Below are 22,727 nucleotides of genomic sequence, written 5' to 3' on the forward strand. Positions count from 1 at the left end.
TGTCCTGGCTCTGTTTCCTGTCCTGCTGCCTCTGCTGCTTCTGCTGGACAGGTAGCATCTGACTCACATTAGGCTGCTATTCATGGCTTTTATGGAGGCCATTATCAAATACTTACACAGAAACATCCAATGAGGGACTCTTTTAGCAGTGGAAAATGTCATGTTTCACATTAAAAGTATGACATTATTGTCATTTTCTTTTGTAGACGAGGCTTTCTTTTTGTAAAGGCTCCAGATTGTATAAGGGCATTTAATGGTATTTGACCTCAGATGTCTTTCACTTGCTGCATACAAATTGTTTTCAAACCACCAACATTGCTTCAGAGTTGAGGGGTTGCAGTTCCTTCACTCTGTTTCTTTCTGCGTTTCATCTCCAGCATCGCCCATCTTACTTGGAACGGTTTAAAAGCTGAATGCTTTACAAGTACGCTGTATGTTTTTGTTTCAACAATGACTCAATTTTGTTTTGTTTTTAATAATGAACAATTATGTTCATTGTTTTCCTCATTCGTGAGGAAAACTTGGATACAAGTTTTCCATGAAGAGTCAAAAGCCCATGCAGGATAGCCAGGCACTGCCGAACTGATCCTTCTATGTTTTGCTCTAAAATCAAATCAGTCTCTAAAGACTTCAGTGGTAAAATAAGCAGTAATCCAACTGGTTGATAAAACACTGCTAGGTAGAATACAGCTGTGGGTTTAGACAAGTTACTGCCCTATAGAAGTCGGATTAGAGCGACATGTTTAAACGTGCAAATAAATTCAAAAATGTCATGCTAATTTGGGGCTTTTAATGATGCATTTGAACAGTTATTTTTCAAGGTAGAGACAATTGTCTTATATTTCTTAACAAGAATTGGGTGCAGAGAGTGTTTTATAGCGGGATTCTTCTGATCCAGACAACGTCAATATTACTTTACTCATTTGTATCCAAGTTTAGCTGTTGATCTACAGTGAAGAATTGAGAGAATTGACAAGTTTGAAAACCTTTCCTTGATTCCAACAAACACAATTCTTTTAATTTCCAAGGATGTTACCAAATGGATGTACCTCATCTAGTCTCCAGTGGGTTTCCTTTCAACTCCATCGGATTTGACTTCCCTCTCACCAAACAGAGGACGAGTTTCAACTTTATCAAACAGCAGCATTAACCTTTTAGAGGAGTCGTTCATTAACTAAAAGGTAGCATTACACCCACTTTCTCTGTTTTTAAGATACTCTATGGATGGCACAAAGGAGGCAGAAATGCACTTAGTGGTGTTTAGCCTGAAATTCAACCCTCAATCTGCTTAAGTACACATTTCAGAGTGCGTTTGTCAATGTGGTTGCATTTCAGGATCTGTGTAATTCCTACCTTCAGCGCATCTTTGCAGACCTTTGATTTGAAAAGTACCCGAGTGGCTGCATTTGTCTTCCAGTCCACCATCAACTTAGTGATAGCTTCCTGATTGAGAGACGGAGTAAAAACGATGGAGGTAGGTAAAGAGACAGCACCACTCTGTCAAGGAAAGTTTCGTCCTTCATCAGCCCTACATCTCAGTTTCCTTCTCTCCTCCATCTAATTAAAGAGGGATAGATGATCAATAGGGGAGAAGCTGTGGAAGGGGATTAGGATTAGAAATCGATGACTTTGTTTTCTTCGGTCTGCCAAAGATAAACACTGCCTTAAGACACTGACAACGCAACGGAGAGTCTTTTACAGCTTTTCATGCTGCAGAGAGGGCATGACATCCCCTCTGTGTGGACAGATACACATCTGGTTGCTGCTTCTCACGCTGAGCTAAAAAGAGATGTTTCGATCCCTCCATGATACTGGAAAAAAAAAAAAAAAGGAAATGGGGGATGGGCTCTGATCAAGGTTGGAAGGTGTTTAGTATTGATGTCCCGTGGGCTTTATTTTCTGCATTATGGATAAAATGCATTTAAAGCAAGCAAAAGTGCATTGCAAAAGTGTTTGTGTGCGATCCAGTTTGTAGAGCTCAGATCAGAGATTGACTGCCGGTTCGTATCAAATCGCCTGTTCAAGACTCTCTGAGAATAACTTGAGATGACTGATGGAAAGGTGGCGCAACGCACAGCAAAGGCTGAAAAGGAAAAGTGATGCTCCTAAAAACATGAGTGGGCTGGAAGGAGTGAGGCAAGGCATTCTGGGTAGGTGAGGCTTCACCTCCCACACAGGGTTTCAAAAACATAAACCCTGCTTTGATCTGTCTCTGCATTTCTTTCTCTCTCGTTCTCTCTCCATCAACTTCGCTTTCCTCCCTTTTCACATGCAGAAACACACACGCGCACACAGGGTGCACACACACCCTGTTTGTTGTGGCTTTCGCCCCTCTCCTCTTTGAAAGAACAAAGGCATTTGTCTATGCTCCCTAGAGATGAAAGCCCAGCTTTGAGATGACCCATTCACCTTTGGTACAGGTGCTGCCACTCCAATTTATTTATTTATTTATTTATTTATTTATTTATTTATTTATTTATTTATTTATTTAAAATTAGATGGTTTGTCATTAGATTTATTTGCCACTAAGGTTTCGGTGAAGACATCATGATAATCAGAAACCCATTATTCCCATTCAGAGTCACAGGTGTCTGATGTGTGGATGGGAGCACGCAGCAGAGCAGAGGAGCAAAGGACAGCGGACAAAGAAAGGCATTCATCCTGTCTTCAGTTCAACTGACATGCGTGAATTTGGGTTTTGGAGATAAACAGAGTATCCTCAAGTGAAGGCAACATAAAGGTCTGATACTGCTGCTGCGCCCGTTTTTCACAACCGTTTTTTAATTTTGTTTTTTTTCTCCCACCCTGTGGGTTTGATCTCTTTGTACTGAATGAACGGTAAACAGCTGTTTCTGAATGGGTTGTTTTTTGTGAAGAAGAAGAAGAAGAAGATACAAGTTTTACGTAATAAAACATATCCACAAACATCAGCAAAATGGAAAAATTGCTTTTGTTCAAGGGATAGTTATGGGAGTTCACGTGTTAAGAGGTTACTGGGCCGTTCCTAAGATTGGTGCTGCTTAAAAGTGGTTGAATTGTACTTTTACATCTGTATATCTCTAATTTATACCAAATTAAGACTCCAAGAAAACCTGAAGTGTCCTTCTACAGAATATATTATTGGGAAATACACCTCTTCCTGTGATATAGTGAGAATGTGGCTTTGTGGCAATGAATTTGTGTCGTCTTGAAAACAGTCTGTTTATCATCAGGAAGTAGCATTTTGGATTGTCCAAACACATTATTGTTGAATAATTGAGAATGACACCCTTTTCTTAAAAATCTAATTGCAGATAAGCAGGGTCATCTGACTGAACCGTTTTGCAACATAACCTGTGCTCAGGATCCAGTTGTAGGCTACTTGTGGAACAGGAAGCCCTGGCAAACAGATACCCGAGAAACCTGATTGAACAGACACAGGAAGGAGAAAAAGGATTATGTGTTTCTCAGGATACATGTGTGTGTGTGTGTGTGTGTGTGTGTGTGTGTGTGTGTGTGCAAGAAAAATTTCATTCCAGGCCAGTTGGTCAGATGGCTGCTGATCCTTGTCCATCACACATTCCATCATGGCCAGACATGGCTGACTTGTCACCATGAGTGACATTCACAACGCCGGCTTCTACATAAAGCACACCCATCCTCAGCGTACTAGATGTGCACCTGGAAACATCTGGCATTCTAAAAGTAGCATGTGCTCATTTGCATGTATTTTGTAAAAGTCATTTTTAAAGGTAACTTAATATGAATTTAAACTGTATTCCTGAATACTCAGAAACTTTAAAATTATGTATACACCTTGGATTTACAACCACAGACCTCAAAGTATTTTGGCTGGACATTATACAAAAAAAATACAGTTTTCTAAATTCTTTACGAAAACCTTCCCATGCTAAGACTAACAGTACTTGTTGTGCATTTGTAATCATCCCCCCCCCCCTTTTTTCTCTCTAACTATAAAAAAACTTGTTCAATGACTGTCTAAAAAATGTGATTAATTGGCAAATGGATCCATCTGTGAAAAATTCAATCTGAGTCCAGCTGTTGCGTGAAGGCTTCTGAGGTTTGTTAGTAAACATTCATAAAGAAACAGCATCATTAAGATCACTGAGAAGAGCAGACTGCTCAGGAAAAAAGTTGCAAAGAGCTTTACTGATTAGATTATAAAGTAATACTTCAGAGTCTTATTCAGTCCAGCAGCCAAAATGGAATGACGGCAGTCTTCTCAAGAGACAACCATCCACCCAAACAAGTCAGGTAAAGAGATTAAAATTTGGAACAGTAGCCAAGCGATCCACGGTTATTCTGGGGGAGCTGCAGAGACCAAAAACTCAGGTGAAGGAATCTGTTGACAGAACAATTAATATTCATACATACTACAAATTTGTTCATTAACAAAGGCTAGATTGTTAAGTTGCTGAAAGACAGCAACAATAATAACTCTATACAGGTTTCTGTAAGCCACACGGGAGAGCACAGAAAGCATGTCAAAGAGGTCGCTCAGATGGCACTTTGTCCAAAATGCAAAATGCCATGTGGCATTCCTTATTTTTAGAATATTTTGAAACTGCGTCATTTTTCCTCCCTGTCACAATTGTACACTACTTTGCGTTAATATATCACAACAAATGTGACAAAGTGCCACTGGTATGAACACAATGACAAGACACAAAGACTCCGCTTATGAGAAAGCATCTTTGAATCTTTTTTCTATCCATCATCCGTAGGCACTACATCCTGCAGCTATAAAATATAAAAGCCATACCCACGGAAGCAATAAAGATTTCATATCATTTTCTGTGCATTAACACGTCAGTGTTATACGGAGGGCTAATGAATGTGGCTTTAAATATGAGCCTCGCTTTTATGGTCCATCAAGAACACAATGAGGAGAAACATGGCCTACAGGTGGCTTGTAATTCACCGTATGAGATTGAGAAATTCAATTTTAAAATGTAACAAAGAGAGGTCAATTTTAGATAACACGAAGCAGCGTGTTGATGTATAATAATCAAGACACAGCAGCACAGAGTCCTTTTCAGGCACCATAGTGCCATCTGGTGGACTGATCTCTCTAAACTCAAATGGGAGAAAAAAGTGAACCAGGTGGTTTAATGGATTAGAAATAACCAACAATATTTAGACAACATAATTTTATTTCATTTATTTTTTCACAGTGATAATCTACAAACACTGTTGCCCACAAACAGGCAAGTCAACATCAGCAGCCTCAAATGATACAGTAGAAAAAGAAACTCAGACAGGGATTCGGTTCCCTGTTGTTTCAGCAGGTCACAGTTCAAGGAAGGTGTATTGCCAAATAAACTGTCTGGAAAACTGAAGAGTTTTCATTTCTGCATATGTTATGAAGTATCATGCTCCATTAAATATTTGGTCAACTGCATTTTTTTTTTTCTTAGACAGCCAAAGCAATGAACAGCAGGTGATTAAAATAAAGTTAAAACTCAGTAAATTGGAATGCAAAGATACTTTAAGTCAGTAACTCCATTCAAAAAGGGAAACTCATATTTCTGTACAAACATACAGAGTAATATGGACTAGTTCTACTTTGAATTTGATGATTATGAAAGCCGGCTTTTGCTAATCCTGTGGTCAGCAAGAAAAAATACCTCTGCTAAAATCCCTACTGGGAGCATACCAGTCAGCACCAGTCTCCCTCTGACAGACAAGATTCATCGATCCTAGGCTAAATGCTCTCTCAAAATTACCATTTAGCATGACAATGCAAATGCCAGGTTATTTTTCTGTTGTGTTTTTTGTGTTGCTCTGTGATGGAGTGGCGACCTATCCATGTGACAGATAACCAGGCCATCAGGACTGCAGGAGGCATCCACACCTCTCATCTAATGACCAGCTGAGGTAGCGACTAGCACGCCTTGTGTGGACAAGTGGGTATGATTATAAAAATCTAAAATTCTGTTTCTCAACACCTTTTCCTTCCACTCAACTTTCCATTAACATGCTTGGATTCAGGCATTTTATTAAACAATGACACATTGTGGGGTAACCCGCTTGCAGGTGTCAATAATGAACAACTGTGTGAGCCATCGTCTCCAAGACTGTAGGCCATTGCAGCAATTATTTCTACTATGAAGTATTTTTATTGGTTTTAAGTAGAATTCAGCTTTTTTAAAGAAAAATATAATAATAATAATAATAATAATAATAATAATAATAATAATAATAATAATAATAATAATAATAATAATAATAATAATAATAATAATAATTGGGTTTTATTAGCTTTCATAAAGTTAATAAGAATAAGTATTTAAAATAAGTTATTCATGATTTTCACTTTTCAAGCCAAGTTAGTGAAATAAGTTGACTTTATCCAGAGTTTTTTTTTTTATTCATTGAGATGCTGCTGTATTTCATGACTTGTTACCACACCTTTCGACAATTTGACAAAAAGAGAACACTGGAAAAATATCAACATGTGCACCTCTCAATCAAACACTGTAGACATGCAAACACATGCACACACAACACAACATGTACACACTTACATGCATGTGCTTAAGCACATGAAAACTGATGATTTACGAAAGATATTCTATCATCTTATTGTTTTATCTCTTCTCCTATAGAACTTTTACCCTGCTACTAATATTTGGTATTTACTTACCAATTTCTTTTGTCCATATTTTATTCTTGTCATATATTTTTAGGATTTTATCAGAAAATATAAGCTTATGAGTTAGTTGATAAGGCATTTTGAACAAAACCACTTGCTTCCAGATTGTTTTTTTGTTTGTTTGTTTCTTTTTTTAACTGAACCACCACACACCACTGGAGGACCACTGTACGCAAAGGGTATACACTGTGTCTGAGTGTGCGTGCTAAGATCAATCATAGACATAGTTAAAGTGCTAAAATCAAATTGTACAGAGCTGATTCCCCTCTAGTTAAAACAAATGCACAACGAAGTCCAGGCTAATTACAAGTGAGTCAATAGGAGGAATCGATAACACATATTGCATAGGCAGAGCTGGGGAAAGGAATGTTTGATTCACCTTGCTTCGGCTGCTCCATCTGCAACCAAGCTGTTACTTATACACAGACTTTTGGCTTTTGAAAAATAATAATAATAGTGGGGTTTGCACTGAAATTAAATTTGAATTAATTGACACAATGTTTATGTCGTGGGAGTTAAATCGACGTTTGAATCTTGACAATGATTATCTTGTTAAAAACATGAGCTTTATCACAATTACCAAAATTGTTCACAGTACGACTAAGCTGATTGTACTGTAAGATTCACACGTTTCCCCACTTCTGTTTGAACAAATTGTACATTACAGACTCCCACTATATTAGCAGTAAATCTCTCCATACATCGGTTCGAATGCATAATGCAAAGCTGCATTCTTTCAGCTGAATGCCAGATAATAAGATTTACTGTAAGCAAAGCAGACTCTTACATGCAGCTTCAGCAGACAGCAGTAAATCATCAGTGTCCTGCTGCCTTTATCATTAAACCCTCCCAGCTTTTGTGTAAGGAGAAAGCCTCTGGCTCCACCCACTGCCGCTGCCTTCGACTGAAATTACTGGAGGAGAAATAGAGATGATTAATATCAGATACGGGAGAGAGAAAGTCAATTCATAAATCAATTCATTCGGTATTTTTAGAGTTTACCATAAATCATGGATGGAGTGTTGACTTACTGTTTCACTGTCCACATCTGAGTCTCTTCTGGACTCAGAGCTGCAGTGGAAAGGAGAGAAAACACAGCTCTGGTCCTCCTGAGTCTGTGGTTACACAAAATAACCGGCAGGGGGCAGCAGAAAAAGAAAAACAAACAGGTGGGTTATTGGGAAGAACGAATTTGAAGGCACATTTTATCTACATGTAATGGAATAAAGTTGCATCGTGCATGTCGGTAAGGTGGTCGAATTGGTGATTTTTCTTCCTTTAGTTCATATGTCAACTCAAATTAGTTTCAGTTACTTTACGAATAGTAGGTTGTACTAAAGGAACAGTTCAGGATTTCTGAAGTCAGACTCAAAGCGACCTTCTGTTGTCCTAAAAAACGTTACACTGGCGTTACATTGGATTAAGGAGTTGCTGTATTATAAACCTTACTAATATTTGTCAAATTTCACTAGGGGGATTATTTAGGTAGTATTCAACCTCAATGATTTTCCTATATTTACAATCTGCTAAGGAAAAAACAGCGGAAGGGATTTCTGGTCAAAATACTTAATATAAAACTGAGGAAATGTAAAAATCAAGAGCATTTTTTTGTTTTTAAACTGGTTTACTTTACTGGTCATCAGAATTGCTTTTCCGTTTAAAGTATTCCTACATTCAAGTTCTATCTAAATAATGATCAAGTTAAACTAAAAATAGTTTAAAGACTCATACGGTAATAAACATAAACTTCTATGATGTTTTTGAGTCTGTACTTGTTTTAAGAAGGCAAAGATCCGATTTGGTCTTGAACCGGCTAATCAAAATGAGCACAAAATGAAAACAACAACAGTACTTACTGGAAATAACTCACTATCATCAGAATCTGACTCAAAGATTCCTGAACTAAATTCAAAATTTAATTTTTTTTTTCTAAATATTTGATACCACTAATTTCATGGACTGTGAAGAAATACAAAGTGCAACTTTATTAATTAGACAATTCTCAAAACCAGAAGAAAGGGACTCAAACATATCAAGGGATTGGATCACTAAGAGCTGAGTCAAGCTGCAATTTACTAACTACACATTCACTGGATATTTGTTACATAAATATACATGGACCACTTTTTACTGCTGTTGAAGGAAATGAAGGGGCAGCTGTTTTCACATGCATTTCATTTTTCTTTAGTTGTCAGCCACAAACAAAATTGTTTTTTGTTTTGACCATATTTTATCAGCAATGCATTAAATAATCCGACTGACATGTCTGGCAGCAATCCCACATCTCCCAGCCTTTCAGGCTACGATAGCTTCCTAGCTAGCGACTTACATTGTAACTTGAACTAGAGTTAAGTTTACGACGGCCAAGAACTGGAGAATACACCCAGTATCTTCCATCTGCATACTGACGATTGGACACACAGATGAACACACGAGGGATGTGAAATGGGTTACACAAGATTATACAGAAAAAAAGAAGAAAATGCAGAATGAATGTGGCAAACAAACAAATCAAAACCAGACGTGGTGAAAAGAACAGAACAAACAAAAGCAGAACGATGGTTAGACTTCATGCTGTGCAGGTGGCTTTTTGGTGATATCAGTTAAAAGCGGGTCACGCGCCTTTTCAGGCATCAGGCTTTAGAAACAAAGCAGGAAGAGCAGCTCCCATAGCGTGCACACAGAGACCTTCTCACCATCACAACTCTACCACGCTATCCTGACTGGACCACTGCAGAAGATCCAGTAGATCATACAGAAACAGAAAGCAAATTATCCTCACTGCCTGGTCTTAACTTAGTCTTAAATGATTGTGACCTTTCAACTAATTTTGGTTAATTTTACTTCCTGACCCGTTCTCTGCTTATATGTGACATAAATATAGAAACATTTGGGGTAGGAACTTACAAAGTAGATGTCAGAGACCTGCACCTCCGCTTCCAAGGAGCTGTGGCTGCTGGACACCGAAAGCTGCTTTTGTGAAGTACGCGGTTCTTCCTGAGGCAAGTGGGGGCTCGAAGGGGCTGAAGAGGGAGGCGTGGAGGGAAAATGCTGAGAGGAGCTAGCGGATGCAGGGTGGATGGGGGTGAATGCTGAGGCAGGACTGAGGGTGGAGGCATTCGCAGACAAACCGGTGAGCGGAACAGATTTTGCATTTGAGTCAGAGATCGGAGAGGAGAGAGTTAAAGCCTGAGCGGCTCCTGGAGAGGTGAGCGGTTTGGTGGACGGACGGATGGATGAAGAAAGCGTAAAAGATGACTGGGCAGCACATTGAGCAGAGGAGGATGACGCAAAGGAAGGAGGAAGAGTAGCGGAGGAATATGCAGAGGATGAACATGTAGAGCTGGGGGCGGACGAAGCTACTGTACAAGTTTGATGACTGAGTGTTTGTTGGCTGGAAGACGTGATTTCTGTCCTCTGCGTCAGCTCCGTACTCTGTGGGATCTTGCTGTTTGAGAAAACGCAAAGGGAACAGATGAAATACAACAAACATAACTCAGTGAGGTACTCTGTGGTAACACTTTTGCTGATGTTCATACCTCAGCTCCACTTCCACAGTTATAGTGTCCTGACGTTCGCCGTGAACCTCAATCAGCTCTTTTTGTGATCTTTTTTATTTTTTATTTTTGGACACAAGAAAACAGGAAGTACGAGTGAACATTTACAGAGAGTAGGTCTCGTATAATAATACAAATGCTGGCATGCACGGACAATATTTCTGACCTGACTATGTTCGGTGAATGCATTTGTCTTCTGGGGCGTGGATGTTCTGGAGTATCAAAGGGGGTGGTTGGTAAAGAGTTGTTTGACGACAGCGTGGTTGCAATAGATGCTGTCGTTGCGTCTTCGAATGACGGAGGGGTGCAGGGCGGCTCTTTACCTGAATGAAGCAAAAGTACAATATTAATATCATATGAGCGAGACAAGAGAAGTTAATTCTTCACATTTCTTTTTGTTTTTTATTCCCACAATTGAAGTTGCACATACAGCTTTATGCTTCTGATTGGAAGCGTATTGTCGGTCTGCTTAATTCAATCAAAATTGTGTTTTAAGAGGGCCAATCAGAATTCTGTAACACTGTGTTCTAACAAGCCGGTTAGAACACAGTGTTACAGAATTCTGATTCTGTAACACTTAGTGCAATGGTCTCTAGTTTGACAGCCTCACCTACTTTTAGTGACTATGACCAAAAAGCTCAATCTTTGTCTCATCTGACCATAAAGGTTTTCTGCAGAAATCATCTGGCTTAACTCGAGCTTGAAGGTGTCAATGTAGGAGCGAAGTCTCTATGCTTGATGTTAAAATGGGTTCACAGTGGACGATGACATCCAAACATCCAATTTCCTTTCATCTGGATATATCAACTTGACTGAAATGGGTAAAAGATGTACACAACCATGTGTTCCGACAGGACAATGATCCCAACATAAATTGCAGAGGCACTTCTGAGTGGAACCTAATTTTCTGTTTCCCTGGTTTCTACAGCTTCTATTTCTATATTGCCTTTGCTTCCTTACATATATCTTTAGAGACTCTCTTTATATCAGCTAAGCAAAAAAAAGTCAGCCACTGAGGATGAAAGTAATCAAAGGTAAGAGACTTAACGTGTGGAGGTAGTTAAGTCGCAGTAAAAGAAAAAGCCATTAACTTCACTCTTGTGTTATTAATATTAATGTTTCCAGCATAGCGCACCATTCTCTTCCAGTATAGAAAAGCTGCGGGCTCCTCTGAGGTTCTCCAAGTTCTCCAGGTTTTCCTGTCTTTCGTCAGTCAGTGAGGGACACTGTCCGGCCGATCCGCCTCCAGCACCGTACTTGGATCCTGAGAGGGCCCCTCGGCCTTTCTTAGATGGAGATGGTCGTAACGCTGGAAGGAAAAACATGATTTACCTTGAAACCTCTTACAGAACGTTAGATGTTCATATCAGCAGTCAAAATGAAAAATACGTGTTGTGAAATGTTCAACTCACAGCAGCTTTTCCTGAAGACAACTGAGCTGCAGAACTTGAAGAACCTCTCTGCATAGAAACTAGGTCTGTGGACGGACACCGTGTCCTGTGATCCAACGGAAGACAGCAGTGTTCACAATTAAGTCTTGCTCTCCAAAAACAATGACCATGGAAAGACTTAGCATAGTTAATTAGCTTGCATAAATAGACAACTTAATGTGGATTGGTATACTTAAATAATGAAAATCAAAAGCAACATGAAAGCAACTTACTCCATCATGGATGAGAGACTTCCAGGAGTGTTCCAGTTTTTTAATCAGTCTGTCAGACAAGACAATTAAATTTAATTACAAACTTCCAAAAGTGCAATGATGTGTATTTTTAATTATATTTAAAAGAATGGTTTATCATTTGTTCCCTGGCATCTTCTTACAACACTGCATTGCTATTTAAAGTGAATTGCAAACCTATACCAGTCCTATCATGTTGTCATATATCAACCGGAAAGATACACAGCTGCCAGCTGGGATTTCTTAGCAAAGAAAACCCTAGAAATGTGGCATGCCTTTGTATGTTACAGAACCTCCTGCTGCTGCAGTTACAGCTGCAGGTCTTTGGGGTTTGTCTCTATTAGCTTTGCACATCAGGAGCCTCAAATCTTTTGCTCATTCTTCTTTGCAAAATAACTCAGTCCGATTGGATGAAGAGAATCTATGGATAAGAGAATTTCTTTCATCAATTTCTCAACATGATGAAAATCTAGACTTTGACTATGCTTTGATCTAAGTTATTCCATATTAGCCTTGGCTGAATGTCTACAGCTAAAATGTTCAACTCTATCTCACCAGATCACCTTGTTACAAAGAGGTGCAGAAACCTGATGGTTTGTGGCAAACTGCAAATAATAATTATTATGGTTTTCTTTCTACAATCTTTTAAGCATTTTGTCCTGCCACACATAAAGACCTACTAGGTATCCAGTTAACACATTCTTTCACCTCTTACACCTTTATTTCTGACCTGTCTGCTGTGTTCCCAGCTCTTAATAATGCTCTTTCTTTTGATACATTTTCTCTAAAAGCACCCAAGGTTACACTGAATTTTACTTAGGCTATCAGAGCTTTTTTTTTTTTTTCTTCTTTCATCCATTTTTCAAATATGTCATGCCTCAGGTACTGCCCCTGTTAGTATCAATACTTGTAATTTACGTTTAGATTTGCTTCAATATTTAAACTTATTTCATAAGTGTTTGACGTCTGTTGAACCATTTATGCAGATGAGATAAAAGTCTTCAAGCCCACACTTAAAACTAAATGTTACTCTTCAGAAGGAAGAAGGTTGAACATTACATCAGGGGTATCATGCATATTTTAAATTCAAGTTCTGCAGGAGCCTGCAAATTACTGGATTTGTGCTTAATTCCGGACAGCAGCATTTGAGGACTGATTTTTAGATAAGCTCCAAAAAATGATTTTGTGCTTTTTAAATCTACATAATTTTCTGTGTGGTAAAACATGCATGGTTCAAGTTGGTAGATTTTTAGTCTCCTTTCCTGAGTGTCATGGTAATTAAAATGCAACAAATAAGCTAATTTTCTACCTGTAGGACTGCAGAATGTCAATAATCCCAATGAACAGCAGGAGGCGCTCTCCTTTACTTCCCATTGCTGGGATACCTCCCATACTAGATAAGAAAAATAATTTGCCATTAGGTTTAAATGCTGTAGGAGGATAATGGTTAATATTATCAAATAGGAACATACGTGTCATCGTGCTCCATTGCGTCCCTGCATGTGGACCCGCCCTGTATGGACTCCATAGCGGTGGAATAGAGAGCCCTCTGTCCTGCAGGCTTCTTCTCATCGCCGCCTCCTGCTGGTGAGCCCTGGGACTGATTTTCTTTTTCTGCCAGGGTTTGGTTGTGAACGCCAAGCAGCAAACTGTAATCCATAATCTTAAAACTTTCCAGAACCTACAAAGAAACGAAGTGAGTTTTGAGATGTTCTCTTACAACAAAATGAAAATGTTTCAAGGGAATTCAAACAAAATGTTTCTGATGCAAAAGCTGTTTACTTTATCTATTAATCCATAATGCACTCCCCCTCTTTGCTATCTTTCTCACCAGGCAATCCCGCTGCAGTGTTTTGACCAAAGCGTTGTACATTTCCTGATCCAAAGTGAGGCCCTCAGGAACATCACTCAGAAAATCCAGGTCTTTAAAAGTGGGCTTGGACTTCTCCCTTTCCTTCTTGGATGCTTGCCTCTTGTACGTCGAGCCCTTGAGGTCGAATTTGAGGTGCATGCGAACCGAGCGTGGCAATATATTGTTCATCACAATTATTCGAATGTTCTTGCCGCCACACTGGACGCAGTAAAGGCCAAAAAACTTGGGCAGCAAAGTGCGGGGGTTCTGGTTCAAGTTCTGGTCGACGGGTTGAAGGACAAAGGCAGAGGAAAAAGGAAACAAAGCATATTAGTGGCAAATGGGCTTATGTTCCATTGGGGTTTGCACCTGCCAGACAGCATGAACTCATCAGGCCGCAGCACAAGCCTGTGCACACACTTAACTCCTCAGTGAGAACTGAGCATGTCTGTGAGCTTTGACCCATTCCAAAGTCACCTACTGATGTCACAGCTGACAGAGAGCCAGCATCAACGGTGGATAAAGAGGATAAACATGACTAGAAGATTCTGTTGCACGGCTCCTCTTAAGTAAGAGGCCATGTACACAAACAGCTCACTATCCCTATTGCTCCCAGAGATTTAATAGATTTAATTGTGTGTTTTGAAAATCTATTTCCCTTCTTACAGATTCCTTGTTATTGCTTGCAAAATGGAGTTTACAAACGGTGAATTAATTTATTAAGAGGAAAAACCTGTAGGTGTGCATACCATTCTGGTTCTTTATGAAAGGGTAGCTGCCCACCAAATGTGCCATTTTCATGGTAAGTTTTCCAGGTACTGTGGCAGTAATGCAGCCCCTGACTATCACACTACCACATTATGGTTCCATGCTCAACTGGAACCATCATGTTATTTTTCTGAAATGCTTTGTTAGTTTTACTGCGGATGTAATGGGATGCACACCTGCCAAAAAATTCACCTTTTGTCTCTCAATGAATTCTTTTTCCCTAGAAGTCTTTAGGGACATCAAAATATGTTTTGCCAAAGGATTAGTCACCAAAAATGTGACTAATCAGTTAATTTATAAATATACTGGGTAGGGGAGGTTGTATAGTTATTTTTACCCTTAATAAATTAATTAATAGTGTTAATTACACTCCAAACTGATCTTTGTATTTACTCAGATATATCTTTCTAATATTAAAATTTGATATGTGAATCATAAAAATCTAATATTGGAAGGCCTTCTAAGAACACCTTAAAAAAAAATCCTTTTTTCTCACCATGTAATATCCAGGGAGCAATTTCTGCAGAAACTCTGCCTCCTTGTGCAGGACGGTTTTGATGATAAACTCGTCATCACTGGTCACATAGAATATGGAGCCGCTTGCTCCCGGATTGCTCAACTCAATCAGTGGCTCATTACACAGCGAGTACTAGACGGAGAAATGGAGGACAAACAGATTAAAATTCGACCTGCCAAGCCTGACGCTTAGACTCATCGTCTGAAAGTAATAATACAGACATGCCACAGATTAATACTTGTTTTTTTATATATATATAACTGTCTCACCTGCTTTAATTGAGTGAATTATCCTTTTGAATTTTATGACAAGTCAGACAATTAATTTCTCTGGCTTGTCATACGAATAGTATCAATAGTACATGATAAATGTACTATTTCAATATAATTAAGTAAATCAGTAAAACGCAACAAAGTCATTTATGCAACATAATCAGGACATACAGGAAGTTTTGTTTAAAGAAATGCACGTACCTATAACACTGCATCACTCATTTTAAGGTATTACAGTTGTACTGAGAACATACACTCATGCCATTCATTTTAGGTGCTTTTTTCGTCTTTTTTTATGAGTGGAATATTGAAGAAAGGTGCATGTTCAATCAATTTTAAAAACAAGAACTGGCTGCACGAGTAATCTTTATCGGTGGTCAAAATAGGTACATTACATCATTACTAATATTGGATTAAAAAACAGAAAAGTCATCTGGGGCACACTGTTTTTTCACACAGTGCTTGACAAAAACATCAACTTGACTTCTCCAAACACACAGTTTTGTCTTCATAACTCAATATTTGTCTACTCTGACTTCCAAATTTTGCTTCCGAAGACATTTGGTTTGTCGGTGAGGGCACAGATTTTGAGGAAGTGTCTTCTTTCTTGGATGGCACTGTCTCAATCCATGATGACGTTAAGATTGCTTCAGCGTGGATATTAGCGCTACAGTTCCAGCAACATCAACACCCAAGATTAGAGTCTTGGAGGTTTCTGACTGTGCTTACCAAATTTCTTTAATTTCAGGGTGACAGCCTGGGTCAAGTGATTAAAATTTAACACACTTGAGTGTTCCAATATGAGAGTCACCCATCAAAGCCGGTTTTGGTCTGGATAAAGCAGGGCAACATCAGGCTTTTGGAATGCTCAAACCACATTAGCAAACATCTATATGATGAAAAACCACCTGTTTTAACTCTGAATGTCTTATTATACATGGATTGTTTGGTAACAGAAATGCGACTTGAGCTCAGGGTAACTTTACATGCAGTTTGTCAAATTAATTCAGTGTGTATTTATCAGAAAACATGAGCTAATACTCCTCCTCAATGGGCAAGGTAACAACAAGAAGACAAACAAATTACAGTATGTGGACCATCTGCTGTCACAACTTGGAATTTAAAAGGAAAGCTTTTCTCTTCTAATCCCTATTTGGCACAGACCAGCTGCTTAAACGTGTTGCTGTCGCTGTGGGGCCACAGGTCCACTGTGACATGCATGATCCTCATGGGCTTGTGTAATAATATGGCAAGTTTGCATGCAAATGTGGATTCTGAAAGGTAGACCACCTGCTACAAAAAATATAGCATCATTTAAAATATTCTTGTATTTGTTGCAGCTTAATATTTTTGTGCTATTAAAGAGTAGAGGTTTTTTTTGACCATTTACCTGCTTTAATCTCAACCACCAAACAGAATGACAAATACAGTGCAAGTGTATTCTGTCAATACAAAGTCTTGGAATTTGTCCCCTTCAGTTTTTTTCTTTCTGCAGCCTGAACTGAACTGTTTTGTCCAACAGATGTTTCCACCTGAGCTGTGCATCTTAGCAGCTCCTCTAGAGCTGTGATTGATGTCATGGCTGCTTCTCTAGTTCATGCTCTCTTTGTTCAGCCTGTCAGTTTAAAGGTTATAACCTTGGTAGGTATACAGCTATATGTCACACTATTTCAATCTGTAGATATTTGATTGCCAGGTGTTCAAAGCTTTGAATGTTGTTTTAAAATCTAGTCTAATTATCCAAGCTGGTTTTGGTCTTGCTGTTTGTTCGCTAATGCTCTCTAACAAATATCTGAAGCCTTCACAGAACAAATGAATTTACGCTGAAATTAAATTAGGCCATTTAGGTAATTTGAATGTATTTAAGTAGAGAGGCTGGAATAAATGTGTATGACAACCTTTTGTATTTATAAAATTGTAAAGATCCTTCACATAAAATCCTCATCCATTATGTTGAATTTTTAGATTGTTCCATTAAAAAAAATGGAAAAAAGGAGTATGAATAATTCCAGAATGGACTGTAATACTGCTTCACATCACTTTGTGTAGCAAATACATGTAAGCCAGTGTATAAATATGGATTATGGATGGAAAAGACCTCACCAGGTAGTCATCTGGCCGGATCCCAAACAGCTCTCTGAAGTAGCGGAAGGCCACGGGGGCGTAGGTTTTGAACCTGAAGTCTGGGTAGTGATGGGCTGGAGTGAGGTTACTGCCTTCACTGTAAGGGACGGTTAGGACCAGTAAATTTAATATTAATGAAAATTACAATAAGCACCAATAAATATGAGTCCGATCTTCACCCACCTAGGGAAGAAGATGCTTTCCACCACGTAGAAATCCTGCATGAGGACATCTCTCTCAGGCTTAGAGCTGAGGTTGCCAACGGTGTAGCCGATCCCCAACTGGATTGCCCCTTTCAAGGCAGAAGAGGTGGTCTGAAGACAGAGAGCGGAGAGTGAAGGTGAAAAGTAGCTAAGAAGAGAAGTAAGAGGGCCAAGACAGTTGTAAACAAACAAAATAAAAGTTCACTTTTTTATATGTTGTCTCTCCATGGGCATCTACTCTCCTGTGGCCGATCTTCTTCTCACGACTTTGTTCTGTTGCAAACAGGGAAGGCATCTGAAAGCGGACACAAAGCAAGTAAAGGCATTGTGATTGTGACAAAGATAGCACAAACAGCTTCTAATACCCCAAAAAGGTTGAGTTGAATTATGAAAGAATGTAAAACAGAAGCTAGAACAAGTCCTAAGGACAGATGAGACGGTCAGGTGTATCATGTGAAGTAGCCTCTCACCTCTGTTATTTGAGCCTTCTGGGTTGAATCTGTAGACACAGAGGAAAGAAGGATCAAGAGGTGCCTACATCAATGCATTATTAAATATTATTTGTTATTTATTGAGGGATAGGAGCTCTAAATTCAAGCTTGTGGTGTTGATGAAAATTATCCAAGCGAATTAAATAAGCACAAAGCAGAACAAGATGGACAAACATTTAACAACACAAGTGATATTTACTGAAAGATATATACAACAAAAGTTCTTAATAATACCTTAGCTTCAAAAGGGCTAACTTAACATCTTTTGTTATCCTTGCTCCAGATAAATTGGTGATTTAACTCACCAGAAGAAGAGTTTACCACCTATAAATTGCAAGTTTTTTGAAGATCCGGGGAAAAAAAAAAGAGAGAAAAATTGAGCCGAAAGAAAAATCTCTTCTCAGCCTCGACGTCTTCTGTTTTCTATTTCTGGATCAGTAAGATTTGTAGATTTGTACAGGCAAGGTAAAAACTCTATTGGATTGACTTCCTGCCTAATCTGAGAGCAGTCATTGGCTGGGTGCTGCAGATCACATCAGCAACCAATCACAATCAAGGATTAAACAAGTCTTTCCACTCGACAAGAGAGACCAATCTAGATGCAGTCTGTGTGTATGGAGGACCATTATACAGGTGAAAAAATAACTATTTTGATTGGGTTAGCGAGTGCAAATACCTTTATTATATCATTATACAAATCAAATATTAGCAATAAATAAATTAAATAAAAAAAAAGATGCATCTTATTTATGTGGTCTGCAGATTTCTTGGAATCAATATCTGAAATTTATAAATATACATTGATTGTGAAGTAGAAAGACACATGATTCATGGTTTTATAAGTGAAAATGTGAAGAATGTTCAGTGCATTTGTGCATCAGAACGGAGTATCAGTCACGCCATTCTGATACCAGAATGTACACAGAAATAAAGTTCTGTGTACTAATGTCCTTCAGAGTCAGCTAACTAGTAAATAGTATCTGCTGTGTGTAATTTAATCTCATTGTAAATCCAGGTGTGCTGTGATTAGGGAACAAACAGCATGAGGACCAAGAAACACAGTAATCGATTAGAGATAAAGTTATAGAGAAAACCAAAAACAGCGTTTTGTTTTAAGGTAACATCATGGAGTACTGTTCATCACCTGAAAATGGAAAAAGTATGGAATAAATGCAATCCTATCAAGACCATCATAGTAAGACCTGCTTATGTGAGCATTTCTCTCATAAGCAGCAATGGGGCTCATGTTAACTTTTAAGGAGGAGCAAAAATCAAAAGCTCAGATCAAGGAATCTGTCAATAGGGAAACTATAGGGCTAAACAGTCACAAATCTGGTCTTGAAGGAACTGTGGCAACAAGTATCATTGAAAGATGGTTACAATAAATCCCATTTTAAATTGCAATAAGCCATGTAAGGAACACAGCAAACATGTGGAGGACTGGTGAGCTGAGACCTACATGCAAAACTTTGTTTTGGCATCACCCACTAGAGGCAGATAAGAAGATGGATGCAGATAAATACACCGTGTTCAAAATTATTATGCAAATTGGATTCAAGTGTCATAAAGATAAAATGTTTTGTTGTGCTATTACATTTATAGATGGTATTATGTGTCAGGGCTCTTTGAATCACTATAATTAATTTCAGAGAGCTGGTTGATTAGTTTGTCTGGTGAGCTCAATTAAAGGAAATCAACTTAAGAAGGATGTTCCACATTATTAAGCAGGCCACAAGTTCCAAGCAACATGGGAAAGAGAAAGAATATCTGCTGACGACAATCATCAGATTTTAGTGCCGTATGACAAGGTATGAAAACTTTAGATATTTAAAGAAAACTGAAGCAATATTGTACTGTGAAGAGATTTGTGGCTGATTCAGAACAAAGATGGGTTTGTGCAGAGAAAGGCATAATGAGAAAAGTTTCTGTTAGACAAATTCATTGGATTAAGAGAGCAGCTTTTAAAATGCCTTTACAAAGCAGCAAACAGCTATCTGAAGCTGCTGGTGCCTCTGGAACCTCAAGGTGGAGGATCCTCCAGAGGCTTGCGATGCATGAACCTACTCAAATCTATTTTTATGATATTCTTTGGAAATATCATAAATTTGGGGAAAAAAAAAAACAAAAAACAAGACTCTCATTAACATTGTCTTATATGCACTGTTTCTAAAGCTTTTCACAAAATGAATAAAGCAGCCAACAATTCGGACCAGGAAAGTATCTACTAAATCTCACCGTGATCCAACATGTGTGTTTATACATTTGGCAGACACTTTTAAACAAAGTGACTTACAACTGAATAACTCACAATAAAGTCAGAATCAAAGCTAACAATAACTTAACCTGACTATTACCTGACTATTAAAAGGTAGCAGTCAGGTTCTAACAGAAATATTAGAGGTGACAGTCTAGAAATGTAGTGCAGAGATAGAGGGGATTACATGATAAGTGCCAGGATATGGATATTCTCTGAAAAACTGGTCTTCAGTCTTTCCTTGAACAAAATTCAGTTCTTCAGGAGCGCCTCAAACCCAGCCTAGCATATTACCATGCACTCATAGACTCCATGTATCCTGTTGTGGCAACAGAACACATAGCAGAGGATTACAGCAACTGTTAAATTGAACAGATTTGTTGATAAAACACAAAAAGATCATTAAAATGACTAAATAATACAAATTTCAAAGGAAAGCTCCAACTAATACATTGACTTCACATACACAATTAGAAAGCAAAGCTGGACAAGTTGCATAAAACTATTTGAGAATCTAAAACCAATGTAGTTATTTCAAAACCAATGAGGTGAATCGTAGTCATTTGATTGATTTGCGTGGTTTTTGTGGCCTCCTTTCAGCGGCCGTGCCACAAAGCGCCTCTTTTTTCCACCAGAGTGCCCACACCTGTAACCTGCAGATTAAAGCTGGAACAGTGAGTGTAGGACATGAACACAAACATTCTCGGTGGGATTAGGGTCAGAGCAGAATAAATGTGTCAGTGAGCAGCAAGCAACAAACATTACAACATCACTGTCATGTTCCAGCTGAGCATAATGGTCCGCCAGTTGGACTCTCAGTTCAAAGTTTATGCACTAAAACAAAAAAACAAATAAAGACATCTCAAAATGATGACAGAGTAATGACATATTTTTGGGAGCTCTCAAGTCTGTCCTGAGGGCCTATATGTGTGTGGGTGTGTGTGTGTGTGTCATAGTTAAGAGGATTAAATCTGCCTCTTATCAGCTGAGAAAATGGCGGGTCTGTAGCTATGACAGTAATGTAACACTGAACATAGGTAGATTTTGATTCCCTTGCTCTCTGAAGGTGAATTGAATATGTTCCATTAAATTATTACAAGCATGGAGCATCAATAAATGTATGCCTATTCATCCATATCTGCAAGAAACTGAAGTATGATTTATGTTAGAATCCTATATCAATAAAGGCATCCTTCAGTTTGACATGTAAGATAAGAATTGCAGTGATAGCAGCACAACATGTCACAGAAAAATACAGCTTCCATTTTTAATTTAGTTTATTGATGTTTTCATAGGTAGAATGGTTCTATATTCAAATAGGTATATTCTGCCTTCTCTCATAACAGCCGTCTGTACACATTCCCAAACATACACAGGACACGGCGTGCATGGAGCTACTGACAACTGCTGCTGCATTATTTGAACAAATGATGTTTTTTAAAGTGGTGTACGTTTTTAAGCTGCTTATTTCACGTCTACAAATAATTTTAAAATAAAATAAAATAAAGAATTCTACCAAAATGCTCCTATGAGATTTTGACATTGGATTGAACACATTTAGGCTACGATACCTACCGGTGTCCTCAAAGTCAAGTTGCAGACTGGATCCGGCGGCCGCTGCCTCTGTCGGGCTTCCATCACTCCCGATTCCCGCAGTCGCTGGGTCCATGTCCCGCACGGCTCCTTGTGACAATGCGCAACCCTTATCTGCCTCAAACGGAGTGAGGTGCAGCGATACTCGCCGCTAAACGGCCGGGCATCTCATCTTACTCTGTGTTTCCCGGTTCCGCTGCAGACGACGGCATCACTCTCCGGTCAATGCGTTTTTCTCGCTGGATGTTTTTGCGGCGACGCTGTCATCCTCAGAGCCAGCGGTGCTGATCATCTCCGATGCTGTTGTGCGTCATCCTCTTCACGCAGCGGCTGCATCAGCCTGAACTAAATGTGCAGTCGACTGCACGTTTTTCATTATGCATTCGGAGGCAATACGATGTTTTAAATGAAAACTAAGGTTTGTGCAGTGAGGTTCCTTCCGAAGCTAATAGAGGCCTAAAATGTTTTTAGCCTCTGACAAGTGTAGCCCCACGACATTTTAACTTATAGCCCATTTGTCAGTGAACCATTATCTCTGACAAGTAGGAAATACCTCAAAACAGATCATGCTCCAAATCTTCAAACTGACATTGATTTAGAGCTCCAGCAAACCACGTTCAGGGTTATTATTTTTTTAGAGATGGAGCAAATATAAACTTCCCAAGAGACGTCAGCAGCCAACGGAAATTTCTCCCAGCTCACCGATCCAGCCAAGAGGTTAAAAGACACAAAAAAACATTTCACGGCAGTGAATCAATCT

General features: G+C 38.8%; 1 protein-coding gene across 3 annotated transcripts; it reads right to left on the reverse strand.

Moving 5' to 3' along the window:
- Positions 1 to 6,760: 6,760 nt before the first annotated feature.
- LOC122840801 (phosphatidylinositol 4-phosphate 5-kinase type-1 gamma-like) lies at positions 6,761 to 22,707 on the reverse strand. Of its 3 annotated transcripts, XM_044133472.1 has the most exons (18): positions 21,950 to 22,707; positions 18,100 to 18,128; positions 17,835 to 17,924; positions 17,610 to 17,740; positions 17,406 to 17,523; positions 15,010 to 15,162; positions 13,725 to 14,024; positions 13,366 to 13,574; positions 13,203 to 13,286; positions 11,876 to 11,924; positions 11,625 to 11,709; positions 11,348 to 11,521; positions 10,379 to 10,535; positions 10,195 to 10,263; positions 9,563 to 10,103; positions 8,985 to 9,059; positions 7,687 to 7,770; positions 6,761 to 7,568 (listed from the first exon to the last, which is right to left on the reverse strand). In XM_044133472.1, exons 1-18 carry the CDS (start codon positions 22,041 to 22,043, stop codon positions 7,566 to 7,568), a joined length of 2,445 nt encoding a protein of 814 aa, XP_043989407.1. In that variant the 5' UTR covers positions 22,044 to 22,707; the 3' UTR covers positions 6,761 to 7,565. The 3 variants fall into 3 exon arrangements, with proteins under 3 accessions (XP_043989407.1, XP_043989408.1, XP_043989409.1); XM_044133473.1 differs by lacking the exon at positions 8,985 to 9,059 and having other exon boundaries at positions 21,950 to 22,674; XM_044133474.1 differs by lacking the exons at positions 6,761 to 7,568; positions 7,687 to 7,770; positions 8,985 to 9,059 and adding an exon at positions 9,091 to 9,386 and having other exon boundaries at positions 21,950 to 22,682.
- Positions 22,708 to 22,727: the final 20 nt, after the last annotated feature.

This window comes from Gambusia affinis, linkage group LG12, assembly GCF_019740435.1.
Source record: "Gambusia affinis linkage group LG12, SWU_Gaff_1.0, whole genome shotgun sequence".
NCBI classification, from domain to species: domain Eukaryota; kingdom Metazoa; phylum Chordata; class Actinopteri; order Cyprinodontiformes; family Poeciliidae; genus Gambusia; species Gambusia affinis.